Here is a 14,424-nt window from a genome sequence, read left to right on the forward strand (position 1 = left end):
GTACATTGTATATATATATATATATAATATATACATGTCTAATGTGTATGTATGTATAGTATAACGTTATGCGAGGATCGCCGCGGGACGCGCGACGGCGGCGAGCGGAGAAGACCGACTATTCTATATACACGCAGCGGTGGTGACCGAGTGAGAGCCGGCGAGGGGACGCGCGCGGCGGCTGTACGGAGGGGGTGTGACCTGGCGGAGAGGGTGCGAAACGGCGAGAGGGTGCGACCGTGGACGGGACGGGATTCACGCGCTGCGACCGGCATGCGCACCGGCAGACGGGGGTGGGATAAAACACTTTTCCTGCAGATTTCTCCCCAGTCGCCCCGTGCGAACCCTTCTCGCGGTGTACACGGAGCGACATCATCGCACTCTCTGTCCGCGATCACGGGGACGAGAAGTTTGACCCCGTTAAGTCGGTTTCGCGTCGCTGACACCTGTTGACTGTACGGTTGTAATTCGCGGCGTGTACCATATTCGGTAGGTATCCATAATTTTATCCACTCGTTACTCGTTTGCAGTATTCTGCACAGAGTGTATGTGGTGGTGGTTTAAACGAAAACGGTTCGTCGCTAAATAATCGTCAACAAAACAAAGTACAACAATATCGTAGTATTTTCACGGCGACGACGACGACCGTATCGGCATGTGCGTAGTCGCGGATCGAGTGTATTATTAGCAATCGTGGTGCCGTGCAAATTATCTTTCCGAAACCACTCGTACGCCGCGATAATTAATTGATAGTACAACAATAATTGAATTTCCAATTTTGTACGTCATCCCTGGCGATCGCGTATCGTACGATATCAGTTCGTAACGAAAACGAGTCGATTCGCAGCTCCGAACATACGAATAAGGGTTTTTTTACGCCACTAAAATATTACACAATCATCCTAATACGCGTCGTCGGTCCGGCCCAGTGCGATTCGGTGTGAAAACGCGAAAGAGTTTCGCGGTGGGCTCATCAATTTTCGGTCACCTCAACCTTGGTATATAATATTATTATTGTACACGTTAGCCGAGTACAAGCAGGTAATTTTACATTTATATTGTTATATAGAACATGACGTGTATGACGTGTTATCCATATTTGTATTTTTTTCCTCATCGTTATCTGAGCATTATTGCAGCGTAGGTATGTTCGGGATTTCCGACGGGTGCATATACGAGCACCGGATTAAGGGTTCCTGCATGGCGCATATTGGTGTAAATATAAGCATCCCTTAGGTAGTCAGCCCAATGGGCGATTGTAAGCTCGGCCATGGTTTTTTCGGGTAAAAATAATATGCACAGATCTTCTCACATCTGATTAATCATTTAGATCCATTTGGCATTACACCCAGAGGAAAGACACCACGCGAGGAGGCGATTCTCATCATCTTCCAAAAAATATTTCGATTTATTTCCATATTATTAAAAAGTAGGTGCGCAAATTCGTCATCATAGTAGAATTTAATTATATAAAATATTATGTGTATAATATACTTTATATTTACCGTTATTTATTATTTTCCGATTAAATATTGTAGGTCATGCTCATTGTATTTTATCGGTGAAAATTATTGGGCTGAGACTGCTGAGCTTACAATCAACCTTTTTCATTAAGTGTGATTTCCCGGCCGAGTTTACAACAAAAAAAGCGATCGCAGGCTTATTTGACATTTACCCAGCCTAAAATTGTAATCAGGTGACGATCGTTTATAATTTTTTTTTTTATACAAAAATAAATAACAAGTAATACTGTTATTATTATCATCATTATTAGTATAGGTACAAATTATTTTAAAAGACAACTGAAAATAAAATATTTTACGATTAATAACATTTCCTATTTCAATTTTAACTATCATGTTCGTTTTAGTTTGTTATTATTTTTAATTTAATTCATGAGTATATTATAGTTCATACTTTGCGGTTCCTATATAATATACGTACTTATTAGGTAAATAATCGCTATATTATTATAATATATTTTATAAACGATTGGCATATATAACATTTTTATGCGTCGAATCAGATTTTGTGAACATTTTACCATCTTAACTATCTTAGTAAGCATTTTTTTTCCGGGCACTTTGCAATGGCCGTATTGTTAAAAAATATTATAAAGTCGGGAGCACGCAGGGCAACCTGGGTCACCGATGTCGTTCAATGTCAAAATCCTCGACGGACCAATGAGGCTGTATTTTTTTTCATCGTTCGACCACGACCAAGTATCGACCATCTACGGTGGACTTAATCCGGATTTGATCGCTCGTTGTTTGAATAATATTTTTCTAGCGTTGTTGTTTTTTCGCGCATACGACGATAATTTTTTTTACAATAATTGTGCCATTTATACGGACACATTTCTATGCATACTATTTTCGTATACTCACGACGGACAAATCGATTTTCGACTGCACGATGTAATAACATATTATAGCTCAATATACTCATACGTATATATTATTATAGGTACCTACATAATATTATGTTTACACCCCGAGTTTGGATGGGTCATAATGTTTTTGTTATCGTTCTTACTAATATTATTATCTATTGTATATATGACACGGAAAACGAAACTAGTTTAGTCGCGATACGTGCGCGAACAGCGTGAATTTCTTTAATTGCACGTTTTAAGTGTCTAAAAAGTAGCCACAGGGCGAGCTCCCCGTCGCGTTTTAATAGGATTTTTCCGGACCACCCACAACCCACTTGCGGGTTTTAGTGCGGATATTACGGACCGAATCTATTACACGGCTGGAATAAATTAAATTTTTTTACTCAGCTTTTTCTTTTTTCCTTTTTTTTTTCTTGTCAACATTTCAATACGCGTATCACGAGACGTCGATAAATATTGCACAGGCACCTGTGCATACAATTTTTCCCGTGGATTCACGTGCGTGTTCGTGTAGGGTAAATAATTTTTCGCTCATAAATCATAGCGCTTATACATAATGCAAATATATAGGCAGGCTATATTCGACACGATCGACGACGAGGATTACCTACTCGAAAAATTGTGAATTTGTACGTGCACTCGCACCTGCATGTCGCGTTATATCGCGCGTAAAACTTAAGAAAATTTGCGTTCAGCAGAACAAATATTTTGTGCCTAATAGGTTTAAGGGAGTGAACATCGACCTATTATATGCAAACTTAAAGGTAAGAAACATTATCTGTCTTCATACGTCAGATTTTTAACTATATATAAATGTGTTTAAGCGAGTTACAACAGCAGGTACGTAAAATATTGAAATTTAAAAATGCTCATAACCAGTTCGAAAATTAAAATATCGTTTACCACGTACAAACACGGATAATATTCTTACATTAATTAAGTTTGATAATAAAGCTAGTAATATCGAAAATAACAACACGTATCTGGTTCTGCTGAACGCAAATTCGTCATGTTTCACGGTGGAGACTACACGCGTCCTGTAATTAACATATTAATAATCCGTTATGCGAATATATGAATTTTATTAAAAAGCAACCATTCACAATGTTTGCAGAGCCAATCTACGGTAAACCACGAGCTTTGATTAGAATTTTTTCGCCACGTAAAACCGCGGTTAATCATTGATTTTTAAATTTAACAGCGTTTCGCGTTCATCGACATCAACTCTATAGCTGCTACGTATCCAAATACAGCGGAAACTCGACGACTCGAATCGATCGGGATAAAAAAAATTCGAGTTATAGGAAAAATGGTATGCCCTTACAGTCTACATACGTATACGTTTGGGGACCAAGACATTCGCTTTCGAGTTATCGAAAATTCGACTTTTATAGACGTTCGATTTATCGAGGTTCCTCTGTATTGACCTATTACATATTATACATATATAGCTTCCATTGCTCAAAAATTGTTTTACCTAATTTATATTGCGGTACAAATGTACAATATCTTAACGCTAATCGCAATAATTCGTGTTTTGCTATAACACGAAGGGTCCGGTGCAAGAACCGGGAACTTCCATTTTCAGAAATTGTTCAGTGCGACCATTTGAAAATGCATTATCTCATTAATTACTCCCATAGAAAATAATAATTAACGATATTTATGAAAACTCCGAAAACGATAATCGGATTTATATGGTTGTTGTACCTGGTTGCAGCTACTTCCTCCATGAATACGGTTTCATGGAAAAGTCACATTTGAAAAAAAGTGCAGTTGCCCGATTCTTGCACAGGACCATAGAAGTATAGAACTAGTACAGGACTGAGGTCTGACTGGTCTGAAGTACGATTTAATGAATAATATTATTATACCGTGCACAGAGACAACATAATATTTGTGATACATTTTTCTTTCGCACAACGTAGGTTAGGGTTGACGGTTTTTTCGGTATACCGTCAAAACCGGTATACCGGTTAACCGGTATACCGGTTTTTGCATAAATACCGCTGCAACGGTATACCGTAATACCGGTACATACCGGAAAACCGTAATACCGGTGCATACCGGAAAACCGTAACACCGGTGTATACCGGAAAACCGTAATACCGGTGCATACCGGAAAACCGTAACACCGGTGCTTACCGAAAAACCGTAGTATTGTTTGCCGTTTGGTGACGGTTTTTTGGTATACCGGTTATTTGCTGAACAGTTTAAAGTAAAACAGTTAAAGTCAGTGCTTGTATTGCTATTATTTATTTATTAGTAAAAGAATACTAATAAATTTGTTTATTTTATGTTTAAATTTTACTAAGTTAATATTTTTTTATTATTAAGAGACAGTTCTTGTATTTAGTGGTGTGCTCAGCTTTTTGGAAATCCCTTTCAGAGTGTGCTTTTTTTGCCTTTTACAGACCCTGATATAACATACATTTTTTATTGATGTGTTGGTGAAATCAATTTAAAAAAAGCCTAAGAGGGGAAGGTACTCCTTTATCTATCTTGTCTTATTACAAAAAGAAATACCCTTATTATTTTCATCACCTTAAAAATATGATTTTAAAAAAAAAAAATTAAAAAAGACATCCCCAACACTGTGACACTGTGTGTTATTATTTTTTTTAAATAAGGTAGTTTCTTTGCCATACTCTCTATATAATTAAATAATAAAATAAATATAATAATATAACATATTAGGTATAGGTATTGTAATATAATGTTTTTTAAAAATTGTTTACTCCCTCAGCATATCATTTCAGTATTTTTCAGTTTTCCGGTATCACGGTTTTCGGTATTACGGTTTTTCGGTATTACGGTTTTCTAGTATTACGGTTTTCCGGTATTACGGTTTTTCGGTATTACGGTTTTCCGGTATTACGGTTTTTCGGTATATACCGGTATTACGGTATACCGTTTCATACCGGTACCGAATCTAATACCGCGATACCGGTTTCAAATTTCAATACCGTCAACCCTAACGTAGGTGCTTATACATAGTATATATTATACCCATAATATTATTATTAACGTATTGCGATGTGATGGGATTTTTTTTTCCAGAAACGGGCCGCAATGCCTCGAGACGGGGCCAAAGGCAAACATCAATTTAAACGGCGGTTCAGCCTACAGCCGTCATCGTTCTTCCGTGATGATTCACTGTCGTCAAGTCACTCGATCGCTAGGTAAGAACTCATTTTTATGTGTACATAATATTATATATATATATAGCAAATGCAGCCTTATCGCATGGTCCATGTCAGCGTTTCGCATCATATAAGCAATAAATTAATAGTAGCAGTTAATGTCTAAAATGTTTATTCGCGTTAAAATCTGACGGAATACATAATCCAAGTTTTGACATAGTACGTAATATTATCATTAATAAGTATATTATAATTATATTAAAATAAACTCTATTACATTTATAAGGCAAATCGTATACAGAAAAATCGTTATAACGATCATCGTCACAAGAGTATAATATTATTATCATCCGCGGTAACTGCAATAGTGTTTTGTGGGATCGAAGAAAAAAATTTGTAAAATCAAATCGTCCGGTTGGAGAGGTCGGCCTAGTAGACGTACGGGTACGACGCGTGTTGGTGATTGTAGTATTGGTGGTTGTATGGATATTGAGCGTACGGATATCCACCACTGTAACCGTAATTGTATCCGTTGTTGTAACCGGTGTAACCGTTATAACCGTTGTACCCGTTGTACCCGTTGTAACCGTTGTAACCGTTGTATCCGTTGTAACCGTTGTGACCATTGTAACCGTAGTTGTACCCGTCGTGTCCGGTTGAATACGGCTTGCTGTACAGTGCTGTGGCCACCGTCGCCTTGTCGTACTTTCCGGCGTGGTACTTGCCGTCGTCGTACTTAGCCGCGTGATGGTGGTACTTGCCATCATCGTACTTGGCCGCGTGATGGTGGTACTTGCCATCGTCGTACTTTCCCTGCAGGTGCGATCCGTACGGGTAACCGTAAGCTTGACCGTAACCTTGGCCGTAGGCTTGGCCGTAAGGGCTGCCGTATAAGGTGTTATAAGGGCTTCCGTACAAACTGCCGTAAGGACTGCCGTAGTATCCGTAAGCGGCCGCAACTATAAACACGAAACGTAACGTTATTATAAATTCAGATATCGAATATTTCTGAGACCGTGCAATAATTTCTGTACAAAATAGGTACGAAAAAAATGTATCTGTAGAGAAAACTTAGCATCTAGTAATAGTCAGGCTATAAAATTATAGTGTCTTTCATAATATATCGATTATAAAATGTGAATTAAAAATTGTATGTGTCTACAATTTAATATGTCAAGCTTTTTTTTGCATGCAACAATTTCTGTACAAAATAGGTACAACAAAATCAATCTGTAGAGAAAACTTAGTATCTATGCAGACTATATAATAGTGTCTCGAATATATCAAGTATAATATATGAATTTAAAATTGTCTACAATTTAATATGTCAAGTTTTTTTTTACGCTTTATGATAATTTCAATGGGATTTTTTCTTCAAATCATTATTATCTACACTATACACGACGTTAATTGTCCGGAAATCATATATTATAACATCTTTACACTGAATACGACTGAACGATTGAACGACGCCGTCTCGGTATAGACGGTATAGTTCGTGATGCAGAGATAGATTTGATCGTGAATTACGTCCGCAAAAGCACTTAATATTATATACGAAGTATATGTACATGTATCACTCTACACTTACGAGTGTAATTTAATTTAATTTTAATTTTACTAAAATTTTCCGGGAATAACCCCCTAGCGCCACCGCGAATTCGGTCGTATTTATTATATCGCACTTTCGAAACGCGCTACACTGAACATATTTTTTACTATCGACTTGAGCTAAAAAAAATTGGCGAAAAGCACTCGAACGACGTATATTTTGCCTGGAGCGGATTAGTAAGCCCCGCACGCACAGGCGATGGTAATATCGTCGTGACGTATTTATTTATCGTCTGGTTTAGGGCGAGCAGGTTTTAGGAGTTGCTGGTCGGCGCCGATGCCTACCGTATTGTTATAATATTATGATCAATGGACGCTGCGTAAATAGTCGTTCGGGAAAATGCTTGCCGGCAATAAAAAAGCTGACTCTGAGCACTTTGAAATTATAGTTATAATAATTTGAAAATTATGTATGAAATATAGATATACGTATCGGCAAATTTCAAAATTCCACGAAGTCCTATAACGATAGTGTATTTTGAAGTCGAAATCGATAAACAGATATACGTGTATCAATATAATATATGCACTGGGAGACGTACACGTACACTACCTGATCGAATAATATGCCAGGTGATTTTTTGATCACTCATTATTTCCAAAAGTAAAAATGTTTTAAAAAAAAAAGAAGTTTTACATAGTTTCAAGTCTTTAAAAACAACAGTTTAAAAAAAATATTTTTTTTAGTACGTTTCATACTTATAATTTTTTAAGTTTTTACTTTTTTGAATGACAATAATATAGAGTTTTAATTTAATATTCCAAAGTAAAACATTTTCTAAGTTTCTCGATACATAAAAATCCAATTTAGGACGAGTAGTAAATGAGTTATAACTTATAAGCATTTAAGATTTAGAAAACTTTAGATGAGACCTTAAGTTATTAGGATAATTTTTTTTTTTATAACGACTTGAAGCCATGTAAAAGAAATATTTTTCGAAATAATGAATGTCTTACGTTAAATAAAATTAATCACTCGGAAGGAACAGTGAATTTTCAGTCAATGTTTTCCGCTAAGGCTAAAAGTGAGCAGGTACGTACCGCGATAAATAATATTTTCATGTGAAAAACGTCACGCGTAGACGTGAAAAAAAAGAAATCATCTCCGTTTTGATTTTACTACCCCATATTATACCATTCGGGGGTATTTTAAAATCATATTATTGTAATTTTTTTTCCGATGACGCGAAAACACCGAGCACGTTAAAATCTCGGATGACTATAATAATATGTAAATTAATTATTATATTATGACAACCGGGATTTTCGTATCAGTCGCGTAGTCTAAACGTCAGTTAGGTTTTAAAATATTATCCCCAGTGGAATATAATAATGAAAATGAAAAGCGTACCAATAAAAATAGTGTACCAAATATAATAATCGTTATTTTTAGACGAAGCGATGACTATAAGAATGTAATAAACAAATACATACACAGGCGGGAGGTACCTATGCACACTGTCGTCGTCGTATAAATAAAATACAATATACTATAGTAATAGATTTTATATATTTTTAAGTATTTTTCTGAGGTTCTGTTAATGAACGGTCTCCAGTTCACGCGATTCATATTTGTATATTATACTTTTCTATGTTATCCTCAATACTTATTGTTTTTATCGTGCACACGTGTACATATTATTCGCTATGTGTCTACGACTTTCTGTCTTTCCGGCGTGACAAAGCGACTATTGATTGTATTATTATATCGCTATGCGATTTTCGAGTGCAATTCATTTCCTTAAAACCATCGCAAACGAGGCGCCACGCCACCCCCTCGGTTCCTGCACCGGTCCGCCGGCATTTACATTTTTATTCACTTTGCGATGTTCCCCGGGAGTAAATTAATATTATGATATATCGCTTGACGAGGCACCGCGAGCGATTTTTTTTATTATTATTATTATTATTATTATTATTACTATACCTATTAAACTAGCCGTGCATTTTGATATATTGTTATTATATTGTCTGCACGTCGTCTCGAGCGCAAAGTGTTCCACCACAGCATGTATTTGCCGTGTATAGTTTATAGTTTTTTTTTTTAGTGAGTGCTAAAGATTTTAATGTTTTTAAAGAAAGAAAAAAAAAAATTATCACGTTTTTTTTATTCGAAAAACGAAACACAATATGCATATATTATTATATCATATAATATTATACCTCGTTGTGCAATTTATATTATGTTTTACAAGAGAAGACAATTTTTATTCTCTACCATGGATTTTTCATTTTTTTTTTTTTTTCATAATATTATATAAAACGTTTCACGTGATGAAGACTAAAATAAAAAAATATAATATCACGAACACCAATCGCATGAATCGAGAATAACGCGAATGACGTCGAGTTGCGGCGTAAGACTATGTTAAGCTTTAATTTGTTCTCAGAGAATTTCAAATTAATTTTTCTTTTATATTTCCAATACAAAATATGTGAATGTTAGAGACCTTCGCGTCATGTAACTATAAGCCTAGCATTTACTTCATCAGATCAAAAATATCTTCGCACAAGGTTTGATTTTTCAGTCAGTAATTTATTAATATATACCTATCACAGTCGTTATTTTATTTATGGATCATTTTATTATTCATACATTTTATGATGAAAAACCGTCTAAAACACATTTAGTAGTTTTCATTAATAGTATTCATTTTTTCTTCATATCTATTAAAACTACGTTTTCAATTATTTAGTTATAGAAGTATTCCAGTTATTATTAGCTCTTAAGTATGAGACTATAATAATATAATAGGTACCAATTTAATAAGAATTTTAAACGGAAAACTTCGACGACGGGGTGCAACGATGAAAATAAATTACATATTTCGACAATCCGATTAGGAATGAGTAAACATTAAACGTGGGAATTATGCACTGAATATAATATATTATTATATAGACCGACCGACTACATAATATTATTATTACATATTGACTTTATTAATTTTGCAGTCCGATACCTTATAAAATTGCTTTGCTCAAATAATTATATTATATTCGCCATCAAATATAGCGTTCATCTGTTTTCACAGTCGAACGAATTATAAACTGCCGTTATTTGACTTTCAAACGTTGGCAAATTATTCGAATCGTGTATTTAATTGCGTAAAGTTTGAGACTTTAATCTGATTTGAAAGGTAAGTGTAGTAGCAGTTGTCTGTGATTTACTCCACTAACGCGGAACCGCGGTTGAACTTAATAATTGGACGCATAAAATAATTATAATTTACACATACACTACCTACAGAGATAGTCGTAATAAGTGAATAAGTTTTAGGTACCTATATAATAATTATGGTTAGGAACATTATTTAGAATGTGATCAGTACCTCTTATGACTTTTTCGTTTATTTTTTTCTTTGGATCTCACACACACTAAGTGTTGTCTGTTTGATTTGATTCCTTACAGGTCTTTGGAAATAAATTCATACTTTGAGAAAAAAAGCAAATAAATGCATGCGATATTTTTACGAGATATTATATTATATACTATCAAGGTTTAGAAATAAATTTATTTTAACGTGTAAATTATTACTAGTCAGTGAATTTAACGCATTATACAGACGGTCTAGTGTGTGTGTGTGTGTGTGTGTATGCGTGAACGCTGATAATCAAAACTGTAATCTTCTTTTTTGATTGATAATATTATATTGAGATTATATGTGATAATTCCGATGATTTCCAACAACCATAAATTGAATACGTCCCACCTATTTAACTTTTCCATACTTTTCCCACCCATAGAGAATTTTTTGTGGCCGGAAATTTTTCATGGAATTCTGAAACCTATTACCTACAGGAATTCACTGAAATGGCGTACTATTAGAACGAAAAAGAATTGCGAAAAGTTAAATGGGTGATGATGGGGACATGTACGTAAATTTACTCTCTACATGCAGTCTATATTATATTATACATGATAAATTTTTAATATTACTTATTTCATTCTTCGTGTAAAAGGAAAATCAAATTAATTTCATCAATATAAACACATATAGAACCCATTTTAAAGTACATTTTTTTAAAAAGATTTTTAGTGTATTTTTTTTATATTTGTAAGGTTTATTTTCACGGGGGTTTTTTTTTAAGAATATTTGTTTAGGTCATAAACATAATCCTAACCGTAAGGCTATAACAGTACAGCACTAAGTATATATATACAAACGTACCTGAAGCAGGTGGCGGGATTACTGCAGCTTTCTTCACCCTCTCGTTTTCGGCGGCCGTTTTCGGTGCATCCTTTTCGGCAAAGACCGACGACACAATGAGCAGTGCGGCGAAACAAAACTTTGGCAAAAAAAAAAAAATATATATAAAAAAACCGAAACGACGAGGATAATTCACGAGTCTGATAGACGTCTATTATTGCGTCGACCAGAAAAACAGCGTGATGTTCATTTCGAGAATATTATAAATATTATTATATTGTTTTTATGAAAAAAAAACCACCAAGAATCTGCTGCCATCGCCTCGCGGCGCAACAATAGGATTTTTTCGGTGTACGTTTTTTTATTTACTTACCATCAACTTGCAAGATGCCATTTTTTACGAGGTGGCTGCCGATAAGTCGTCGATGATATGATATGGTATCAAATCGTTCGCGTTTATCTCGTCTGCAACAATTGGACGCGGAAAATAGACTCGTAGGTGTATCACGGTGTAATACTGCTAAAAACGAATATAATTTTACGGTTTGGACCACTTGCAGGACCGAGGGAGGCGAAACGAATGATTTGACACCTGCAAACGGTAGGTCCTTATATATCACCATAGCGCCTCGTCTTTCCCTATAATGACATTCGTTTTTTACGATTGTTACGCGAAAACCCGGCGGCAATGCTATTGCAGCGTACTATATAGGTATATTATTACTAAATACCTATATACACTATGGTTTTATAATCGTTATCGTCGATATCGCTTATCACGGCGCGGAAATTCGGGAGCGCGGCGCCGCGGCTATCCTTGGACGTAACGATAACAATTATTTTAATTGCCCCGTTTCGTTTGTATTTATTTTTTTTTTTCGTTAATTTTTTTTCGTCTGCGGTTAAGGTCGCCGACTGCAGATTATCATTATTATCATCATTATTGTCATAAGCGTTTCATGTACATTATGTTATTATATTATTATATTATACCTATGCGCAGAGGACTGTACACTCCGCGAAAACTGTCGGAAATCAAATATAATAGAACTTAGGTACATACCTATAATTATAATATACAATATACTATATACCGTATCGGTGGATTGTATTCCCGAATTACGCACACTTAAGACAGTGTGCGTGCTGTAGTTATTACTTCGGAATGACGTGACGTTTATCATACGCTGACGTTATTTAAGCAGGTAATAGGTAGGTATGTAATAATAACAATAATAATTATAATTATAAATTACACATCATAATTCGTATAAATATATTATTGCACCGTCAACGGCGGCGCAGCATCGTTTACGGGTTAGTCAACCGTTTTGCAGATACAGCGAATATGTACGACACAGACGACGCCACTCGCGAGGCATAGTAATATTTAAATATTAAACACGCAAGGGAACCATTATAACCATTACTGAGGGTTTTAACGTTATATAATATAATTCACGCATGGTTCAATTTTGTTTCTGCGATCGACTAAAATACGGGAATATCCTTTGGTTCGATGTGATTTTGTACGAAATAAATTCTGCTTTCACACGTCTTTCAGGTCACGTATTATACGTCATATTATTATAATTGATATTGCAGTCTAATATAATTAGCATTGTACTAGTGTACCTACCTACAGTATAATCCCCTCGCAACGATCTTCGAGGGATCTATAGAGAATCAGATCTTCGTTATGTCCTGATGACAAAAACGTATGTGAGATATAAGGACCAACCAACAAATATACATGGCTGGGAATCGCGTTTTATCCAGAATATCGTTATATGCGCGGGCGGCATCGTAATAACCGGATTCTGCTGTATATTATAAATTAATATTTAAATATAACACAGACACACGAGAACACTATGACTTGGATACTATTGTATTGCTCAGTACCCTATACATACATATTTTTGAATTCTGTTTGCAGAACTTCGGACATGATAGCGACTATTGGATCATAAATTCCGATGACTTTACTCTTGTAATTTGGGCATGCGCAACAACTTCTACTTTCTCATATGTACCCTGTTTTTGTGCACACGAGATGTAACGAAGATACGTATCATCGTCGTAGTATAACAAGTTACAGACGTAAAATTATTTAGCCGAAGAGCACTCTATTAGGTATATCTTGTTTTTACTTTTTAGCAAACTATTATACTATGTATTATACAATATATATATTGTTACACGTCTGTGTCGACTGATCTTATCAGATACCTGCCAAAAGTTTTATTTGTAGTAAATGTTCGTAAAATAAAAACACCGACCAATATTCGATATTGATTTTATTTTTGCCACAAATAAAATATAATCATTTATGTTCTATTGTAGGTACCTAATTTTGTATCTAAGACTATATTATTATTTACTCCCTATAATCGTAACAAAATAACGAAAATATATTTTTGATAAAAACGTGTATACTGAGTTTTCTCTGAAAATGTATTCAAATCAACTTTTTTAAACTATCATCTGTGTCCGATTCGAAATGCTAAAAAGAAGCTATGGAAAACTTTTGGAGTCCTCCTACCACGGAAAGACGCGCTAGTAAAGTAATGGATAGCTCTAAAGTTTGTATGAGAAAAATAATTCATGCATGTTGGCATATTTATGTGTATATTTATCATCCTTCTCATGCATGAACATTTTATTAATAAATTTAAATTTAATTTGGATTAATTCGTAATAAGTACAAAACAACATGTTTTGAACGAGTTTTAATAGACTCTTTTATTTACTCGTGTTTATAATACGTGCATTGACTTTTGATCTCTTTACAGCCATCTATAAAACTAAACTTTTAAATTTTTTTAATTTTCTTTGAGACGTTTTTTCAAGGATAACTTAATATTATATTTAAGAATATTGACTCTTTGAGCAAGTCGAAATAATCATATGGACACACACGATATTAGATCGGACGCACTTCCGTGGTATTATTATATTATAAAAGTTTCTTGTATTAATATCATCTTGAAACTACTAAACAGAGTGATCCATTTCACTGGTTACATGCACTGGTCGCATTATTTCTATGTCAAAAATATTTATATTGCAAAAATATAATATATCATTATAAAAAGATTGCATATTTAAAAAAATTGACTTC

The 14,424-nt window shown here is 34.7% G+C and overlaps 2 protein-coding genes across 3 annotated transcripts in view; one reads left to right on the plus strand and one right to left on the minus strand.

Annotated features, from left to right (window-relative positions):
* Positions 1 to 316: 316 nt before the first annotated feature.
* LOC100162054 (ras-related protein Rap-2b-like) overlaps positions 317 to 14,424 on the plus strand; it is a 116,233-nt gene continuing 102,125 nt past the window's right edge. Inside the window, exons 1-2 of one of the 2 annotated variants that reach the window (XM_016801941.2) lie at positions 317 to 489; positions 5,456 to 5,577. In XM_016801941.2, the coding sequence (XP_016657430.1) occupies positions 5,468 to 5,577 (110 nt within the window). In that variant the 5' untranslated portion in view covers positions 317 to 489; positions 5,456 to 5,467. Of the gene's footprint in view, positions 1,042 to 5,455; positions 5,578 to 14,424 lie in introns of both variants that reach the window. The other variant, XM_001943232.5, reaches the window with a different exon arrangement.
* Positions 5,693 to 11,881, minus strand: LOC100162770 (uncharacterized). The gene is made up of 3 exons (NM_001162680.2): positions 11,674 to 11,881; positions 11,322 to 11,439; positions 5,693 to 6,497 (listed from the first exon to the last, which is right to left on the minus strand). Exons 1-3 carry the CDS (start codon positions 11,692 to 11,694, stop codon positions 5,968 to 5,970), a joined length of 669 nt encoding a protein of 222 aa, NP_001156152.1. The 5' UTR covers positions 11,695 to 11,881; the 3' UTR covers positions 5,693 to 5,967.

This window comes from Acyrthosiphon pisum, chromosome A3, assembly GCF_005508785.2.
Source record: "Acyrthosiphon pisum isolate AL4f chromosome A3, pea_aphid_22Mar2018_4r6ur, whole genome shotgun sequence".
Lineage (NCBI taxonomy): Eukaryota > Metazoa > Arthropoda > Insecta > Hemiptera > Aphididae > Acyrthosiphon > Acyrthosiphon pisum.

What these genes read in the sequence shown, in the direction of transcription:
- LOC100162770 (NM_001162680.2), bottom strand. Translation starts at nt 11,694, where the DNA reads ATGGCATCTTGCAAGTTGATG. An exon ending in TGGCATCTTGCAAGTTGATG is followed by an intron (nt 11,440 to 11,673) that starts GTAAGTAAATAA and finishes TTTTTGCCAAAG; the next exon opens with TTTTGTTTCGCCGCACTGCT. An exon ending in AATCCCGCCACCTGCTTCAG is followed by an intron (nt 6,498 to 11,321) that starts GTACGTTTGTAT and finishes TCGTGTTTATAG; the next exon opens with TTGCGGCCGCTTACGGATAC.